Source organism: Sciurus carolinensis, chromosome 13 (assembly GCF_902686445.1).
Source record: "Sciurus carolinensis chromosome 13, mSciCar1.2, whole genome shotgun sequence".
Lineage (NCBI taxonomy): Eukaryota > Metazoa > Chordata > Mammalia > Rodentia > Sciuridae > Sciurus > Sciurus carolinensis.
The window spans coordinates 68,368,903-68,388,277 of record NC_062225.1 but is presented as its reverse complement, the minus strand read 5'-3'; the positions used below and the strand labels follow the sequence as shown (position 1 = coordinate 68,388,277).

At 40.6% G+C, this 19,375-nt stretch overlaps 1 protein-coding gene across 1 annotated transcript in view; it reads left to right on the top strand.

Annotated features, from left to right (window-relative positions):
* Positions 1-2,125, top strand: part of Ttc27 (tetratricopeptide repeat domain 27) — a 194,878-nt gene extending 192,753 nt beyond the window's left edge. Inside the window, 1 exon segment of the mRNA XM_047523156.1 lies at positions 1,899-2,125. Coding sequence (XP_047379112.1) covers positions 1,899-2,021 — 123 coding nt within the window. The 3' untranslated portion in view covers positions 2,022-2,125.
* Positions 2,126-19,375: the final 17,250 nt, after the last annotated feature.

Here is a 19,375-nt window from a genome sequence, read left to right as displayed (position 1 = left end):
ACTTAAATAATATTATCTGTACAGGTACTATACAGCCTTCATATTGTTGTAAATTTCCAGCTACTAAAAATGAGACCTCAAAACATTATCTGTGACTGGCTTTGGTGGAACATGCTGGTAATCCAAGCAACTGGGAAGGCTGAGACAGGAGGATTACAAGTTTGAGGCCAACCTCAGCAATTTTGTGAGGTCCTAAGCAACTTAGTGAGACCCGTCTCAAAAAAAGAGGGTTTTGGGTACAGGACTGGGGTTGTGGCTCAGTGGTAGAACACTTGTCTCCATGTGAGGCAGTGGGTTCGATTCTCAGTACCACATATAAATAAATGAATAAAATAAAGGTCTATCAACATCTTTAAAAAATAAAAAAATAAAAATAGGGGGTGGAGGGGAGCTGGGGATATGGTAAGTTCCCTGGGTTCAATCCCCAGCACCCCACCAACACCAAAATCATCCGTGTTTAGATTTTGTTCTTATTAGAAAAATTGTTCCTGGGAGAAAAATTTCCTCCTAAGCCTCCTTTGAAGCACTTTCTTGCATATAAAATAAATGGGAATCTGATCATGTGCCTAATTGATCATAATGCTAAACTGAATTGCATTAAAAACACTTTAAAAAGTGAAATTGCATTGAAATAACTGTTAAATAGCTTGCAGTAGGTTTAGTTTACACAAATCTCTGACCTTTTCTTGCCAGACCAGAGGCTTCATGGAAATAAACTCCTAGAACTTTTTTCCCCTGTTAAACAAAGAATCACTTTATTAATACAAACAGACACAACCTGTTAAGCTCTAAGAAATTTAAATAGACTCATCTAACAAGTGATTCAGTTCACACTCCCCAGGACAGAGTGATTCCTCTACCCTTAGCACCCTGTCATTGTACAGGGTTCCTGCCAAGAGTTGCGTGAGGGCTGTTGGTTGGAGACCAGGGAGCCTGGGGATGGAAACCCTGAGGGAAGAACAGATTTGACCTTGTACACGCAGCAGATTATTTATTCTTTCTAAACTTCAGTTTGTCTCCACTTCCTCCTTACTTCATAGAGAAGTGAGGCAGATTCATTATGATTTGCAAGCTCTGTGATTCTTAGCTGAAAAACACACAAGATGAACCCAGGTTGTTTTCCTAACAGGTATTTTCTCCAGTGATTGTGCTGTGGCAGTTCTTATGTCATTCTGTTATGAAAAGCTGTATAGATCATCCAGTCAAGTCTGATAAAAAAAGATATATGGCAAGCTAAATAAATTATCCTTCCGATTAAAACACAGACACATGCAAACACGTATGTTCGCACACAACGGCCATAAAATCCTAAAGCTGATTTTTCTGGGTGCCTATATTGGCTCAGCAGGCAGTTCCTAGAGAAGCATTCCAGAGGGTTTTTGGCTATGGCAGTGTTATTGAAGTATGTTGCAATAAACCTCCCAAGGTAATTCCTTTTCCAGTAGGGTCACACAGTTATTTTTATTTTGTTGGACTTTTTTGCTTTTACTAAGTTTTAATAATCTTTGTGATCTCTGATGCATACATGAAACTTAATTTTCAAATAAGTAGCATAAAGGTATGACTTATATGATTTGAATATAAAATATTTGTTTTACGTGCATGCACAGATTTTTGTTTGAATGAACGATGTTCGTTCATTGAAAAGCCATTGAATTATTTTGAAATGAATGGCCAGTATTTAAAGTAATTGAAGAGCAGAGCTCATTTGAGTTTTTAAGTTCAGGCCTGTTATTTGGACTCATTTTTATTACAGCTTCTGTATTTCCAGGATGGTGAACAAATGCTATGTTATAGTATTATTATGCAAAGAATACTTTAATTCTATATTCTGTATCCATTTGATTTAAAAAATTTTTCATTGTTTTGATAGTTATGCTTTGTTTTTTATGTTGTAGCAACTTTTTACAGATGTGGCAACAGGAGAGATTTCTGGGGATTTAGCAGATGAAATAGCAGCTGTGGATGCCTTGGTCACAGAGCTCCAAGACCTAAGCAACCAGTTTCGAAATCAGTATTGACTCTGCTGGGAGCATTCTGGAAAAGGTGCCTTCACCTTATAGAGTTTTTCTTATATCTGTTTATCTGAAACTGATTTTTAAAATAAATTGTTTTATGGCTAACATTTTTGCTTTTGTGATATTCTCAAATGTTTGCACTTTCTAAAGAATATAAAAAGATCCTTTCTTTAGGCCTTCAGTATGGTTAATTTCATGATTTGTATTATTCTCGAAGTATTTCAGCACAAAGAGAAAATAGTTTCCTTTTTAGCATAGGTTTTAATTCTGTCTCAGCCTAACATGAATTGGATCATTCTTTGGAAAAACAGTCTAAACAGGGGGAAAAAAAATCATATACTACAAGTTTGTGGAATCATTAAATTGGCTGCTTTATTGTCCAAGGGTGATAAAAAAGTGGATTTGGTGATGGAAACATTTACACTTCTTGAGATTTTATGTTTGTGTCAGAAAGATACAGGCTTGGAAGGGTGAGCATGGTCTAACTTTAAAATCAAGAAAATGCAAGAGTACAAAATGACATATCCAAACTACAATTCAGTCATTAGCCTCTAGTAACCAGGCTATTACCCCCTCCTCGTGGTGTACACTGCCAGCCCTGAAGATTGTGTTTAATAAGGTTATTATGGGTGAAGACAGCTATAAATGGTGCCATATTACAAAAATGCCTAAGTAAAACACTTTCTCAGTAATGTCTATGGGAACAAATATTGAAGGCAGCAGCTGAGGTTAATAATCTTAGTACAAGAGTCACAGCGAGGAATTCTTGGGTTCCTGGCTTGGCTTGCTGAATTTTGGGTCCTATGCATAAATCACTCGACCTTGTTTTTTTCCATGTTCTTATTTATAAGATGTGAACAATTTCTACTCCTAGCTGCTTTATTAGTTTCAACTGCCTTTGGAAATTTAACATTTTATAATCTGTAAATGTAAAATCCTCTGAACATTAAAAAGTCTTTAAAAAATTCTCTTATTAGTGAATTTTGCTTATGAATGCTCACCTGTGCTTAATGTTCTTTCCTTAATCACCTGCTTCTCTTTGTATTATCATACTAGCCTTAAAAATAAAAGTTTATGTGTGCCTCAAAGTAGGTCCTCTTAAAGAAGAGACAGTACTTATGAGAAAAATCCAACAAAATGAGGTAGCAGCACAAAGTAACATTTAGGGTCCATTTAAATCTCTATGGAAGTCATTGAGGAACAGGTGAACAAATAAATGATGGACAGATGGATAGGTAGATGGTTGCCTGGATGGGTGGAGCAAGGTTTTAAAGTTAAATCTCTATCAGTAGTGAGCTATGAACCCCAGTAGAAAATGGGTAGGAAAGAACTGGAAAGGACAAGGATTTCAGGAATCAAGTGGAAGATTGAGATAGAACTTCAAAGTTTTGGAAATTTTTAGTTCTGTTTGGTATCCTTGGGATTCAGATGGGAAGACATCAGTTTTTGGAGTAGTCAGAAACCATGTTACCAAAGGGTTGTCTCCTTTCAGTTCTGTTCCGCCTTGCTGTGCTGGTTCGAAGTCTGCAGGAGCTGTCCTGGACCCTCTTAATCATGGGATGAGCTTTTGGTATCTTCTTATAAAGGCCATAGAATTCTGGGCATGGTAGTGCTCACCTGGGTTGGCTAAGGCAGGAGGATTGCAAGTTCAAGGTCAGCCTGGGCAACTTAGCAAGACCCTGTCTCAAAATAAAAAGACCTGGATTGTAGCTCAGTGGTAAAGTGCCCCCTGGGTTCATTCCCTGGTACACACACACACACACACACCACCCACGAACACAAAACACTAAGCTGTTTGGCTTCCTCATCTGTAAAATGGGTGTTGATAATAGTACCTTCCATCAAGTTTTTTCTTATCTTTCATAGCACTCAGTCTCAGTCAGTGATGCATTTATGTGGGTTTTTTTTCTTTAGTTGTCAATGGATTTGTTTGTTTATTTATTTATTTATTTATTTATTTATTTATTTATTTATTTATGGTGCTGACTATTGAACCCAGGACCTCACACGTGCCAGGCAAACTCTCTACCACTGAACCACATCTCTAATCCCCATAAGTGGATTTTTTTGTTGTTGTTTGGTTTTTGGTACTGGGGATTAAACCTAGGAGCATTTTACCACTGAGCTGTACTCCCTGCCCTTTTTATTGTTTGTTTGTTTGTTTGTTTGTTGTTTGAGACAAAGTCTCACTAAGTTGCTGAGGCTGACCTTGAACTGGCAAGCCTTCTGCCTCAGCCTCCCAGATCACTGGGATTACAGGCATGTGCCCTGTGCCTAGCATGATGCATGCATGTTTAAAAACAGGTCTGTACCATGTACTATAGAGTCTTAGTGCTTTGTATCCATCTATTATAGCTAAATACCTATGTTTCCAAATGCCTTATCTTTTATAAGTTTCAGGGTTTGTTTTTCTAGTTGTACTTTTGTTTTCAGAGTTATTCTTTTGATTTGTTGATTAGAAAAATAGGATGAGATCCTTTAACTTTATTGAATAAATAATAATGAATAATAATAATAATACCTGTAATTTACCAAGTTCTCATTATGTGCCAAGCATTATATGTAGTGTCATCCTTCACCCTCAAAAGAGTTCTGGTAAGCCATGAATCAAACACGTTCCTATACATCAGTGATGAATCTGAAAAGAGAAATTAGGAAAGAGAAATGAAAGAGAAATTAGGAAAAATACCCCATTCATAATAACCTCAAAAAAATAAAATACTTGAGAATCAATCTAACAAAAGAGGTGAAAGACTTTTATAATGAAAACTGTTCACTAAAGAAATTGAAGAAGACCCTAGAAGATGGAAAGATCTCCCATGCTCCTGGATAGGCAGAATTAATATTGTCAAAATGGCCACACTACCAAAAGTATTGTATGGATTTAATGTAATTCCAATTAAAATCCCAATGACATCTTTCATAGAACTAGCAAAAGCAATCGTGAAATTCATTTGGAAAAACAAAAAACTCCTAATAACCAAAGCAATCCTTCACAAGAAAAAGTGAAGCAGGAGGCATCACAATACCAGACCTTAAACTAAACTACAGAGCCGTAGTAACAAAAATGACTTGGTATTGGCATCAAAACAGATATATAGACCAATGGTACAAAATAGAAGACATGGAGACAAACCCACATAGGTATAGTTACCTCGTGCTAGACAAAGACACCAAAAACATTCCCTGGAGAAAAGGTAACCTCTTCAACAAATGGTGCTGGGAAAACTGGAAATCTATTTGTAACAAAATGAAATTAAATCCATATCTCTCACCCTGCATGAAACTCAACTCAAAGTGGATCAGAGGCAGGCACTAGAGCAGAGACCCTGTGCCTAATAGAAGAAAAAGATTCAAATCACCATCATGTCAGCTTAGGACCCGACGTCCTTAACAGGACTCCTAAAGTGCAAGATAAAATAAAGAATCAATAAATGGGATGAATTCAAACTAAAAAGTTTCTTCTCAGCAAAGGAAACAATCAGTAACATGAAGAGAGAACCTATGGAATAGGAGAAAATCTTTACCACATGCGCCTCAAATAGAGCATTAATCTCCAGGATTAATGCTCAAAAAGAACTCAAAGCTAACACCAAAAAAAAAAAAAAAAAAAACCCATTCAATAAATGAGCTAAGGGCTGGGGAGACAGCTCAGCTGGTAGAGTGCTTGCCTCGCAAGCACAAGGCCCTGAGTTCGATCCCCAGTATCGCAAAAAAAAAGAAAAAATTAAATAAATAAATAAATAAATAAATGAGCTAAGATACTGAACACACACTTCACAGAAGAAGAAATATAATCAGTAAACAAATATATGAAAAAATGTTCAACACTAGCAGTTAGAGAAATGCAAATCAAAACTCCAAAATTTCATCTCACTCCAGTCAGAATGGCAGTTATCAAGAATACAAGCAACAGGGGCTGAGGTTATGGCTCAGCGCTAGAGCGCTAGCCTAGCATGCTTGAGGCCCTGGGTTCGATCCTCAGCACTACATAAAAATAAAGGTATTGTGTTCACCTACAACTAAAACAAAATATTTGAAAAAAAATGCAAACAACAATAAATGCTGATGAAGATATAGGAAAAAAGTTACAACCACACATTGCTGGTGGGACTGCAAATTGGTGCAAGCAATGGAGATTCCTAAGAAAACGTGGAATGGAGCCACAATTTGACCCAACTATCCCAATCTTCATTTTATACCCAAAGGACTTAAAATCAGCATACTACAGTGACATAGCCATATCAATGTTTACAGCAGCTCAACTTACAATAGCTGAACTATGAAACCAACCTTGGTGTCCTTCAACAGATAAATGGATAAAGAAGTTGTGGTATATATGCACAATGGAATACTACTCAGCCTTGAAGAAGAATGAAATTATGGCATTTGCAGTTAAAATGATGGAGCTGGAGAACATCATGCTAAGCAAAATAAGCCAGTCCCAAAAAACCGAAGGCCAAATGTTTTTTTTGATATGCAGATGCTAATTCACAATAAAGGAGGAGGGGCTAGGGAAGAACAGAGTTACTTGGGATTGAACTGAATCCAAATTGGGGTTGAAGGGAGTGAAGGTAGGGGAGGAGGCATGGGGGGGAAAAAGGATAGTAGAATGAATCGGACATTATTATCTTGTGTGCATATGTGACTACACAATCAGTGTGAGTCTACATCATGTACAACCAGAAGAATGAGAAGTTATACTCCATTTATGTATGAAGTGTCAAATTGCTTCCTACTGTCATGTATAACTATAGAACAACAACAGCAAAAAGAGCCCTGCTGGTTTGGGTTTTGATATCACTAGGAAACTGAGGGTCACAAACTGTAGAAATAGTCAGAATCCAAAGATTTCTAAAACCTACATTTTTTTCTCCTTGCTATGTTGAAGCTTCCAATAGCCAGTTGATTTCAGTCTTCTCTTTCTAACCATGGGATATCTGGGCAGTGTGTCTGTCCTCATTCATAAAGTTCCCGAACAGAAATTCTGTGAGGTCTCAGTTGAGAATAATCTGTGATTTATTATGATTATTTACTCTTTTTAAAAAAATTATTCTTAATAAATTCCTTGTCAGCGTTTTTCCAAAGAAGTAACATAGTAAATGGGTCCATGAGTGCAGAGGAATGAAAATAAGCTCCAGTGGAATAAGAGAGCCCTTCTCAACACCCAAAAGCAAACCACAGGAAGCTTGGAGACCTGCTGCCAAGTCTGGGAAGCAGAGCAGCGGTGTGTGTTGAGGAGTGGGGAAGGAAAGGTAGGGCGCAACTCCAGAACCCTGAAATGGCCTGAGGGACCCCTATTCAGGAGTGGCCAGCTTGGCCTTCACGCAATTGATGCCTCAGTCTGGTAGCGAGGACCCAAACGTGGAAAGCATCGCTTCTTTAATTGTGCACTGAGACTGTTCTTTCCATGCCCACTTGCTTCTGTCAGACGTGCTATTGGTGCACCATTCATAGGCAGAAATGGAAAACAGAATTGGTAACGAGTATTCGTAGTAAGTCTACCTACTTTCCAGATTTCGTTCAGATATGACATAAAGGTCTAGCTAACTGGCGCTGTTTGGGACCATGTATCTAAGTTATAGTTTAAAACCCTGGGTGAGTCTGACAAAAAGTTTTTCTTTTTTTTTTTTCATTCTGTTTTTATAACATCCACGTCAATCTAAATTGCTGTTTAGATAAGGTAACTCCACTTTACTGGCCAAGAGTGAGGAATAAAATCAGCTAAGTGGATACAACACACTTCCTTTCTGCCCATTCATTCAACAGGCCCTATAGAGAAATGGCAAAGAGCCTTTATTCAAATCCTGGGTGCCATGCTGTGGAAAATACAGATGGATTTTTCACAACATGCTAAAGTGCTTATAAATAGATAGGTTTCAATCAACAAGTAGCTTATTCAGGCATGTGTGCAAATATAGTGGCTGCATTCATTAGACAGACATTTCCACTAATCCCAAGACTATACTAATAAAAGAATAATCCCTTATGGGCTGAAGGTAATGCTGGTTTGCTTTTAACTCTTAGAGTCCTTCACAGTTCAGGTCCTAATAATAATTGTAGCTGCATTTGGTTTTCACCAAAGTAACTTAAAAGCTGAGCTTATCTTAAATTTTTTTAGATTGCAGTAGCTTAGTAAACAAAGAGGTACTTTTTACTCTGGATTTGTAGCCGGTAGCAAAGCCAATTTAAAAACCAATTGTGTGTGCGTCCTCATTACTTCATGATGAAGCACCTTCTCTTTCATATGGTTAATGGAAAGTGTGTGCTTGAGCAGATTCTGGTTTTTTCTTTGACCTTAGGATAAATAATAGTAATGGCCCATTTTGAGAGTATCTGCAAGCTGTTAGTATAGTTTGACTTGATTTGTTGACTTGTTTTTCCTTGGGCTTGGTGTTGTCCCGCAAGCTCTTTAGTCACACCTAGCTGTAACGTTATTCAGAGCTAGCTGTAGTTAGCTCTTTTAGCCCAACACCAGAAATTTTTCCCTTGCCAGTGATGTCAGATCTGCCTTCCTTTTTATTATTCTGACTTCTTATAAACTGCAGTGACCCGTGAGTCAACCTCACCATCTCTTGGCCTTGCGCCAACATTGTGATCTGTGAAACAGGAATCCTGCCAAGGGCTACAAGGAGGAAAACTGATATCATTAAAGTGGTCTGCTGAACGGTAAGTATCAGCCGATTTCTAATCTTTTGCGATATTATTGCCAGAAAGGGGTGGGGGCAGGGGCTGTTCATGTTAATGCTGTTAAAGAGCTAGCCACGCATTTTCCAGACTGAGGGCTCAAATGAACATCAGTATCTATAGACATATAGAATTACTACACAATGCTGCCATATAGAGAGATATACTTCTTCAAGATGGTATTATTATGGGACTCCAAGATGCCTCATAACCTCTCTGCGCCTCGGTTTCCTTAAATGTCACCTGTTAGTGATTGACGTAGCACAGCAGTGCTAATTGAGATGATGCATATGAAGCGTTTTCAAAGTGAAAACGTTTAATAGCTATTCAATGTGAGTAAAAGTGTCTTAGAAACCATTTGATGATAGAAACGGGCACAGTCTTTTCTGTTCCCCCTCGGGAGCCTTGTGGCATTGAGTGCTGCTTGCCGTGATGCCAGGGTTGTGAGCCTTGGCGTTTTCATTCTATAGCAACCTTTCCCCGTTTCTGGGCTGCAAGTGGGGATAAGGAAAGGGATAAAGGAAAACAATTGATAGGTTTTTATGAAGTGAGGGAGAAAGAGAACCAAGTTCCTATCATCAGGAATTTGGAAAAGGAAAGAGAAATGGTGATAGGAAAGAATAAGCAAAAAGAAAAACGGGAAAGAAAAGAAATGAAATGGGGAGTTTCCTTACCAGGATGAACTCAGGGGGTCAGAAGACCTGAAGTCCCACCTCACCGCTCCCTAGCGGTGACCACACCTGAACCTCTGAAACTCTCTGCGCCTCAATTTCCTCTGCTATAAAATACAAACCCGTCCCTGCAAACCAGACAGAACTTATCCGATGATGTATGTGAAGTATTTCGTGACCAACTGTGCACAATTAGTTCTTGTTATGATTGAGAGAAAGGCGCATTGTGGCTGCTCTCTAGTTCCCAGGCTGCTGCAGTGCTGGGGTGAGGGCAGCCAGCAACTGGGCTCCAGTTTCCCTAATCCCATGGGGTCACAGCCCTGCGGGTTGAGAAACGATGCTGCAGAGTATCTTTCCGTCTTCTCTGTGCCCTTCAACACTACTTACTGAAGTCGGTTGGGCCTTTAGTGTGTCTGGTGCCAAGACTGATAAAAGCTATCTTGGTATTTTTGCAGTGGTCTGGTTGGAAGACCTGCTTGTGCCTCAAGAGTGCTCGCTCTCTCTCTCTCTCTCTCTCTCTTTCTCTCTCTCTCTCACTCACTCTCTCTCACACACACACACACACACACACACACACACCCGCAGGTAATAGCCATGAAACTAGAGTGCACTTCACTCACTGAGCTGGTTAAGGTCAGGGTGACCGTAATCAGTAGGACATAGGTTATTTATTTATTTATTTTTGGCGATGGGGGGGCATAGGTGTACCCTCATTAGTGTTCACTTTCCCTTTTTAATAAATTACACAAGTGTTCCATATTTTTAAAAATTAGAAAATACAAATAAGAAGGAAAATTGTCCAAAATCCTACTTAACTCTTAACATTTTTCTAGATACCCTTCTGAACTATTTCTTCTATAAGTAAATACAGAGATAGGCCCCAACTTAATGATTTTTTTTCATTTTACAGTGGTGCAAAAGAAATATGCATTCAGTAGAAATAGTACTTCAAATTTTGAATTTTGATCTTTTCCCATCGTAGCAGCATGATACCCTGGAAGCTCACAGTCAGCTATGGGATCAGGAGGTGAGCGGTCTCAACTCCACAGCAGAGTGTGGTGCACATCGTGATGTTAGGGAGGTCAGATGTATTAAGTGCTGTTCAATTTACAGTATTTTCAACTGAGGATGGGTTTATTGGAATGTAACCCATAATTAGGGAGAAATTTTACACATATCAGAAAGAGAGATTGGCTTTTTTTTTTCTTTTTCAACATAATTAAACTTTTCAATAAAGCACATGGAAGCAGACCTTTCTTTTTTATTTTTTCATTGTGCAGTACTAGGGATTGAACCCAGGGCCTCATACATGCTCTACCACTGAGTTACACCCCAGCCCTTTTTATTTTATTTTGTAAAATAAGTTGCTTAGGCTGGTCTTGAACTTGGGATCCTCCTGCTGCAGCCTTCTTCCTTTAACATTGGTGGAACTGAGGACCAGAGGACAAATAGAGGCCCATGTACCATATATTTAAATATTTCAAAGTTATAAATTGATCTGAGATACTTAGTAAAACTTGTTCTATGCTTTGATCTTAATAAATATTCCTTTATAATGACTTAGAAGTCATATTTTAATTTAGAGTTCTCAAACATCTCAGAATTAAATGGCAGACCAGAAGCGGGGAGTGCATGAAGCTTTGGCCCTCTCTCAACTCCTTCCTACTTTGAGGGCCTCTGTGCACTCAGGCCTATCCCAGCTACAGGTCTTAGGGGTGCCCATACCACCCACAAACAGCTCTCCATGGCTGCCCACCAGACCTAGGAGCGCATGGACCAGAGGCCACTCCACACTCAGAACACGGGCCCAGGGGAGAGGCACAAACGGCCTCTGGATGCAGTCTTCGGGGCGTTCAGCAGGAATTCTTGGGGTCCCAGGTATCTGAGCATGGTCTAGAAGGTGAGGATAGTACAGGGATGGGACATCTAGGTTGGGATGTCCCCTTGATCCTTCCAGTAATATCAGAGAAGAACTTTTCAGTGAAAGGCCTGGGGCATAGGCACCTCTTGCCTTGATTTAAGGGAGTGCTGATGGGAAAATGGTGTCAGATAAAAGTGTTCTTGGGAGGAACACCCATGCCCTGCTCCTGATGCATGCTCCTTAGAGAAAATTTCTCTTCCATGTGCTAGCCGGAAAAGAACAAGAGCAACAGTTCAGCCTCCCTCCACTCCATGTTTATTCCATAGGAAGAGTGACAAGGAATTAGACAAACCCTTCTCCCTTGGCACTGCTGTGCACTCCCTTCTCTTTCTCCGCTAAACCAGGGCTTCTCAACTTTGACACTACTGATGTCTGGGTTGGATGGCTCCCTGTCATGGGAGCTGCCTTGTGCATTCTAGTATGTTTATCAGCATCTCTGACCTCTACTCACGAGACATCAGTAACATACCTCTTCCACTTAAGAAAAAAAAGTTTACTCATGTTGCAAAGTATCTCTTGTGGGGGGCAGTCGAAATCCCCTCTTTTGAGAACCATTGGGTCAACAGATTAGACAAAGCTGATGAGAGAGTTAGTGAAGGGAAGGCTAACTCTGAAGATATAGCACATTCCATGTCAGAAAGAGAGAAATAAGAGAACTTAGGTAACATAGAGGATAGATTTCCAGAATGATGTGTCTAATCAAAATTTCGGAAGGATATTAAGGAGAATGGAGAAGAGGTATTTGTAGAATTAACATTGGAAATTTGTAATGTATCGAAAATTATTGATTCTCAAGTTCAGAATTTTCTTACAGATTTTAAAAATCACTTTTTGGTTTACACTTACATTTAGGCTATAAGTATTTTAGAAAGCAAAAATAGTGATATCATTTATAATAGCACAAAAATTTAATTACTCAGGAGTCAGTCTTTCTAAAGACTGATAAAGGCAAATACCTCAACAAAAAACTAAAACATTTTCAGAGAAATTAAAGAAGTCCTAAAGAGGGGTTGAGGTTATAGCTTAGTGGTAGAGCGCTTGCCTAGCACATGTGAGGCACTGGATTTGATCCTCAGCACCACATAATAAATAAATAAGTAAATAAACAAACAAACAAATAGGTAAATTAAAAAAAGGTTAAAAAAAAGAAGTCCTAAAGAAATAAATGGTGGGAAATACTATGCTCATAATTTGGAAAAACCTATATAATAAAAATGTTTCTCCCCAAATTGATCTTTAAATTCAATTTACTCTTAATCACAATTCCAGTAGTTAAGAATCATTTTATGACTCCAAAATGTATGTGAAAGTGCAAGAGTTGAGAGTAGTCAAAACAATCTTGAGGAGCAAAGCTAAGACACAACTAGATATCAAGACTTATTTAAGTGACAGTAAGTGTGATATTCCTATGAGGACAAATTGACCAATGGAACAGTATAGAATATTTATATACAGATGCATGATTTACTACAAAGCTGACACTCCTGAACTGTAGAGAAAGGATGATCTTTTCAATAAGTGATATTGAGTCATTTATATACCCATGCTAGAAAAAAAGCAAACCTTAATACCACAGTATCATACCATAGTGTCAATTCTAAGTGAATTGTGAACCTAGATATGAAACTATAAAGCATCTAGAAGATACTATGGGAGAACACTTTCATGATATTGGGGGAAAGAAAGGTGTCTTGAAAGCCATACAGAAAGTACTAACCCTGTAGGAAAATACTTTTTAAAATATTGGACTGAATTAAAGCTAGAAGCTTCTCTTATCAAAAGATGTGATAAGGAGATTGAAAAGGCAAGCTAAAGAGATGGGTGAAGGTATTTTCAATGCATATAACCTAACAAGGACATGGATTTAGAATGTTTTTTAAAACCTGTAAATAAAAAAGAAAAACAACCCAGCTAACAAACTGCACATTACACAAAAGGGGATAAGCAAATAAATATATGCTCAGACTGCATCATCAGATAGAGAAATACAGTTCAAAGAACTATTACCACATGCTCAACAGAATGGCTAATATTAAAAGGACTGTGCATAACAAGTGTTGGTGAAGGTGTGGAGTAATAGCAACTCTTAAACGTGGCCTGGAGAGTAACATGATGCCAATACTCTGGAAAACAGTTGAGCAATATCTGCTAACAATGAAGCTATTCACGCTCTGTGACCCAACATTTCACTCCTAGGCATGCACACAGGCACAAGCCCAAACGCATGCATGCATGCACCAAAACTCACATACAAGAATGTTTATAGCAGCTAATTATCCATCAAAGCCCCCAAGTGGAAACAACCCAAATGTCTAACAGGAGAATGGATCCATAAATGGGCCAGCCAAGCAGTGGAGCAGTCTGCATCAGTGAAAATGACTTGTCTACAGCTACACCGCAGCAATCCCGGGAGTGGATCTCAAACACATTGAGCAAAGAAGCCAGATGTGAAAAGAATGCCCACTGCAGATGAAATTATACTCTCATGCTTGGTGTTAAAGCTGAAAAGGAAAGTAAGGAAGTGATTACTACTGGACGGGACAGTGGTTACTCTGGTGGGTACAAGAGGGTGATGGTGGGGAGTTGTGTAAATGGCTTTGGAGGAGCAGCAATATCATCCTGTTAACTTGGGTCATGGTTACCATGGTTGTTTTGCCATGGGTCATTGAGCTGAACGATTTTGTGCATTTTCCCAAATGGGTGTTTATATTTCATAGTAAAAAGCTTTAAAGTACTAGGTATAATAAAGTCACTTAATATGAACCCCAAGTGTCTGCTTTTTTCTCTCTGGGTTTTTGTACTTTTCCACCTCCTTATCCTTTCCTTTTTAAAAATTTTTTTAGTTGTAGATGGACACAATACCTTATTTTATTTATTCATTTCATGTGGTGCTAAGAATCGAACCCAGTGCCTCACACGTGAGAGGCAAGTGCTCTACCACTGAGCCACAATCCCAGTCCCCTTTCTCTTTGAGGAGATCTGAGCCCTCTTCTCAAGTAATTTTTCTTGAAAGTTATAAAGTTGACTTTTAAGAAATGATTCTGCTTTTCGAGGTGAAATTTGGCAATAGAAACTCAAATTTTTACCCTGAATAACTTTGACTCCCTAGCCATCCCACTACCTACCACCCCCTTAAACAAAATATAACATTTAAAACTAAGGTGATTTTATCCTAAGGCAAAAATGTGGATTATTTGACATTATACTATAAATTCTTCATTTTTTTAGTCTAAAAAAAGCTAAGATCCTGTGCCTTTCCCATTACTGCCTGGACAGATGGTGGGATATGGACCTAAAGAAGCCGGGCCAGCCTTTGGTCATTGATTGAGTGTGGTCATCTCGGTGACCAAAGCCAGCTTCTCACATTTCCTCTTGAAAAGCATGGTGTTGACATGTTTAATATCCTGTGGCATTTCCTCCAAGCTCTGTAGCCTGATGGAAAAAGTCCCTGTTAATGTCTGAAGGCCAAGTTGAATAGCAAGGCCTTGAGACCCTCCACTTCACAGCTCTGGCTGTGTGGTGATTTCTGAGTTGTAATAGAAGTACTGATAGTCATTTCCTGGCAGATCCACACACCACCAGTTAGAGGGAGAGTGCTTATGTGTGCCTGGATGGTTTTTGAACAAATAAAGGTGAAATCTCACCCACAACTTCATAGGGAATGATAAATCAAAATCCAGTACACTACAAAAAAGAAAAAGATAACCCTAAGGTTTGAAGCTTTTCTGGAAGAATTCCAAAAATGTATATTTCAAGGGAATGTCTCAGGGCAACCTTAAATAAACTGGTGACCTACAGATCAAAGACACTATTTTATGAGCTGTCTCCTGACCTGGCCGTCCTACTGGCCTTCTCGAACTTGCACACATCCAGTTTAGGCCCTCCTCTGTCTGTCTTTACTTTCTTCCTCCAAGAATCACAAATCAGCCCTGACAACATTTGGTTTCTCATCTTCAGGAATGTAGCTGGTACATTCTTTATATGAAGGAGGCAATCCCAGGAAGGCATATGAACAGACAGAATGAAGAGTATCTTATTTCATCTGTGCAGAACAAAAGAATGTCTCTCCTCTACAGAGCGTGCGTATGTCTGAGGGCTTGAATGAAAGACCGGCTGAGCTCAGTCCCGAGGACAGATATGTGGCTGGCAGGCAGAGGGGTTCACTGTGGTAAAGAGGGTCACTTTCCTTCCTCCATGATTGCTCCTATAATAGCCCCATCTGGCTAAGGGAGCAGTGACTGACATGGGGTTATTTACCCTTGACTGTAACACTCCACCAAATAGACTTCTTCCCTGCACTGATCCCAAGTCCTGAAGGTTTATTTGGGGCACAATTATCTTTAAATGTTAAGAGTTTCTCATCCATTTACCCTGTCCTAGGAACTTTGTGAAATATAAATGCAACAGGCAACCTCCAAGATGGTGCCCAGTAATCCCTGCCTCCTGTATTAACAACCTTGCGAAACCTCCTCCTTGAGTACTTTGTTTCTACAATAAAATATTAGTGACATTGAAAGGATGTTACTTCCACTGTGAAGGACAGTGATTTTGATCTTACAGACTCTCCCTGTCTGCCTTTGATAAAGCAAGCCACCATGTTGGAGAGGCTCATGTGGTTAGGAACTGAGGGTGGCCTCAGGCCAACGGCCTTCAGAGTCTTAAAGGAAGCAAGTAACTGAAGAAATCCCTTGGTTCATCAGCCCTCAAGGAATTGAAGCCTGCCAACCAGCACGAGCTGGGAAATAAATCCTTCCCAGTTAAGCCTTCCAATGAGACCCTACCCCTGGCTGACGCTGATTGCAGCTTTGTGAGAGACCCTGAAATAAGGACTAATTCACCTATACCTGGACTCCTGTCCCTCAAAAACTGATATAATAAGTTATCGCGTTCCCTCTGCCCTCAGAGAGAGACACGACAAACGTCTGAAGCTTTGGAAGTTTATTGTGCACAGTCTTCCTTTCTTTCCCTCTTTTCTTTCTCTCACTCTCTTTTCTTCTGCTTAACTCTCGCCTGCTCCGGTCGCTCCGCTTCTCCCGCTCGGCTCACACCTGCTTCGGCCGCTCCGTTTCTCCCACTCGGCTCACGCCTACTTCGGCCACTCCGCTTCTCCCACTCGGCTCTCGCCCTCGCTCGCACTCTTCTTCCTCGCTTCTACTCCTACTCTCAGCTTCTCCCCTACTCCCCCACCCATCAAGCTTATATACACTTCAACCAATCAGGGGAGAGCACACGAGGTAAACGCGCGGACAGCTGCAGGCATAGAGTAGGTACACGAGGGGGGCATGCTCTAATCACATCGTTAACTAGCCAATCATTGGAATTCGCTGGTTGTTTACTGTATAGCTGGCCGCTTTTGGCTCAGCGCCAGGCGCCATCTTGACCGTGCCCAAGGCTGGGGGTCCCGGAAACCCCGACATATCCCCCTTCTTTATTATTAAACTAAGGCTCGGGACCGTGTCTGTCTTAGGCTGAGTGGTCAGCATATGTCCTTACCCGTCATCAGAGCCTGCAGAGCATGCTGCAGCTCCTGTCTTAGGTAGGTACACAGCCACCTCCTTCATTACCCGTCTTTGACTACCGGTCCAGCATCAAGAGTCATACTAATGGGGGGCTGTCGGCCTTTAGGGCGGTCATGGCCTGATGAAAGATAATCTGATCTCTCTATTGGCTAGCTCGTAGATGCATGCCAAAACGAATGAAGAGAAGGAGGCCAAGGCAGAGGAGTACCACCATAGCTCCTAAGCCTGCCCGCTGTTTGATAAATCTATAAACGGAAGAAAAACCATGTAGCCATATTAAATACAGAAACAATATACATCCCAGTAGAGTTACAATACGGGCAACACAAACAGCTCTCAGGGAATAAACGCATCCCAGTCCCAAAAGTTCTTGCAAGGTATCCACTTGTTCTTGTAGTAAGTCCACTCTCTGATAGAGTCTCTATGGTCTGTAAGGCTGCAGCTGTATTTTCGGCCAAATGATCGTTGTTATGGTTGTGTCAATGCTGCTACTGCAAGGACTGTGATGGCAATGATCACGGCTGTTGCAATGTCAAAGCCTCTTCTGTTTCTTGATAATAGCACTGGCAATTCTATATCTGCAACAGAAACTAGGACTGGTAGGAAGATAGGAATGTGCATCAAAATTGCACGGGTGGCAAAAGAACCATTCCAGCATTGTGAGAGATAGCACACGGTTAGTGAACAGTTAAGAGGTGTTATTAGAAATGTTAGTTGGTAGAAACATAAAAGGGAGGAAATACACAAGCTGACGTGGGAGGAAAAGCAATATTACAGCTAGGGTCAGCAGAACGAGTTGCTCTACTCTGGGTCTGATTTGTAGTATGATTCCAACGGCAAAGTGCAAAAATTCCTCCTGTTAAAGCAAAGAAAGACTAGAGATATCCTTGTCACCAAAAACAGCACGACCTGAAAAATCATCAGTAGAATTGACAGGCTTGTAGAGGAATTGGTGAAAAACAAGAAAAGGAAGGATAAAAAATGTGTTAGTTAGAAGTAAAAAATATGGCCAGGCTAACAATGGCCCATAGGTTCCGGGTTTGCCTTTCCGTCTGAGTTTTTGTTATTGGAGGAAGGCTCAGGCTCGCCATTGCGAGGAGGAGCAGCATCACTTGCATGCTGTAAAACTCTGATTAGCCTTTCTGGAATCCAGACTGGAGTCTGTTGATCCTGTGGGAAAATACAAACAGACCCTCGGACCCAACGAAGGACTGGATCCGGTCCTTTCCAACAACCTGTCAGGATATCTTTCCATTTTGCCCATACTTGAGGAGTATCATGGGGATTATAATGTCGATCAGCTGCAGAGTGGCCGTCCCTATCCAGAGTTAAGAAATTTAGAATGAAGAGAACTAAATTAAGTTAGGGCTTTGCCTATCCGCTACACGAAGGTCCTCCCCCAGCTGTTCCCACTGTAGGGTGTTTAAAAGGCCCTCATCCAAAAACCAAGGGGAAACCTTTTCTACAGTATCGAGAAATGCTCTAGCTGTTTTTTCCTTTAATGGCGTCCCATGGTTTTTTAATAGCTCCCTGAGGGGTTGCTGCATTCTGAATTTAGACGTTTCAGACCCCATTGTTACTAATTTGAATAGCTTCAGTTATGGCAGTTACAATAACAAACGGTGGCCTAGCTGCCAGGAGCAACGAGATTACTGAAAGGAAAACTATCTATCAAGTGTGCATTAAAATTTTTATAGCGGCTTTTCACGTGCTACCTATACCCTAATTGGACCGCTTCAAGTGTGTTTCTACTTTCACTTTTAATTGGACCGCGTTCCACGCGTCAGGACCGCTGCTGGCGTATCCCGATACCGGACCACCTTCCGTGTGTCCTTATTTTTATTTTAATCGGACCGCATCCCGCGTGTCCCCAGGACCGCTGATGGCGTATCCTGATACCCTTTAACTGGACCGCATTCCGCGTATCCCCAGGACCGCTGATGGCGTATCCTGATACCCTTTAACTTTTTTATAACCGGTTTAACTTATTGAAAATTTTTTAAGATATCTTACCTTGTCTTCTTTATAAACCCTTCATGTTCCTGGGTTTCGGCACCAGTTATCGCGTTCCCTCTGCCCGCAGAGAGAGACACGACAAACGTCTGAAGCTTTGGAAGTTTATTGTGCACAGTCTTCCTTTCTTTCCCTCTTTTCTATCCCCTTCTCTCTTTTCTTTCTCTCGCTCTCTTTCCCTCTGCTTAACTCTCACCTGCTCCGGTCGCTCCGCTTCTCCTGCTCGGCTCACGCCTGCTTCGGCCGCTCCGCTTCTCCCGCTCGGCTCACGCCTGCTTCGGCCGCTCCGCTTCTCCCACTCGGCTCTTGCCCTCGCTCGCACTCTTCTTCCTCGCTTCTACTCCTACTCTCAGCTTCCTCCTACTCTCAGCTTCTTTCTTCTCTCAGCTTCTTTCTTCTCTCAGCTTCTTTCTTCTCTCAGCTTCTTCCTTACTCCCCCACCCATCAAGCTTATATACACTTCAACCAATCAGGGGAGAGCACACGAGGTAAACGCGCGGACAGCTGCAGGCATAGAATAGGTACACGAGGGGGGCATGCTCTAAT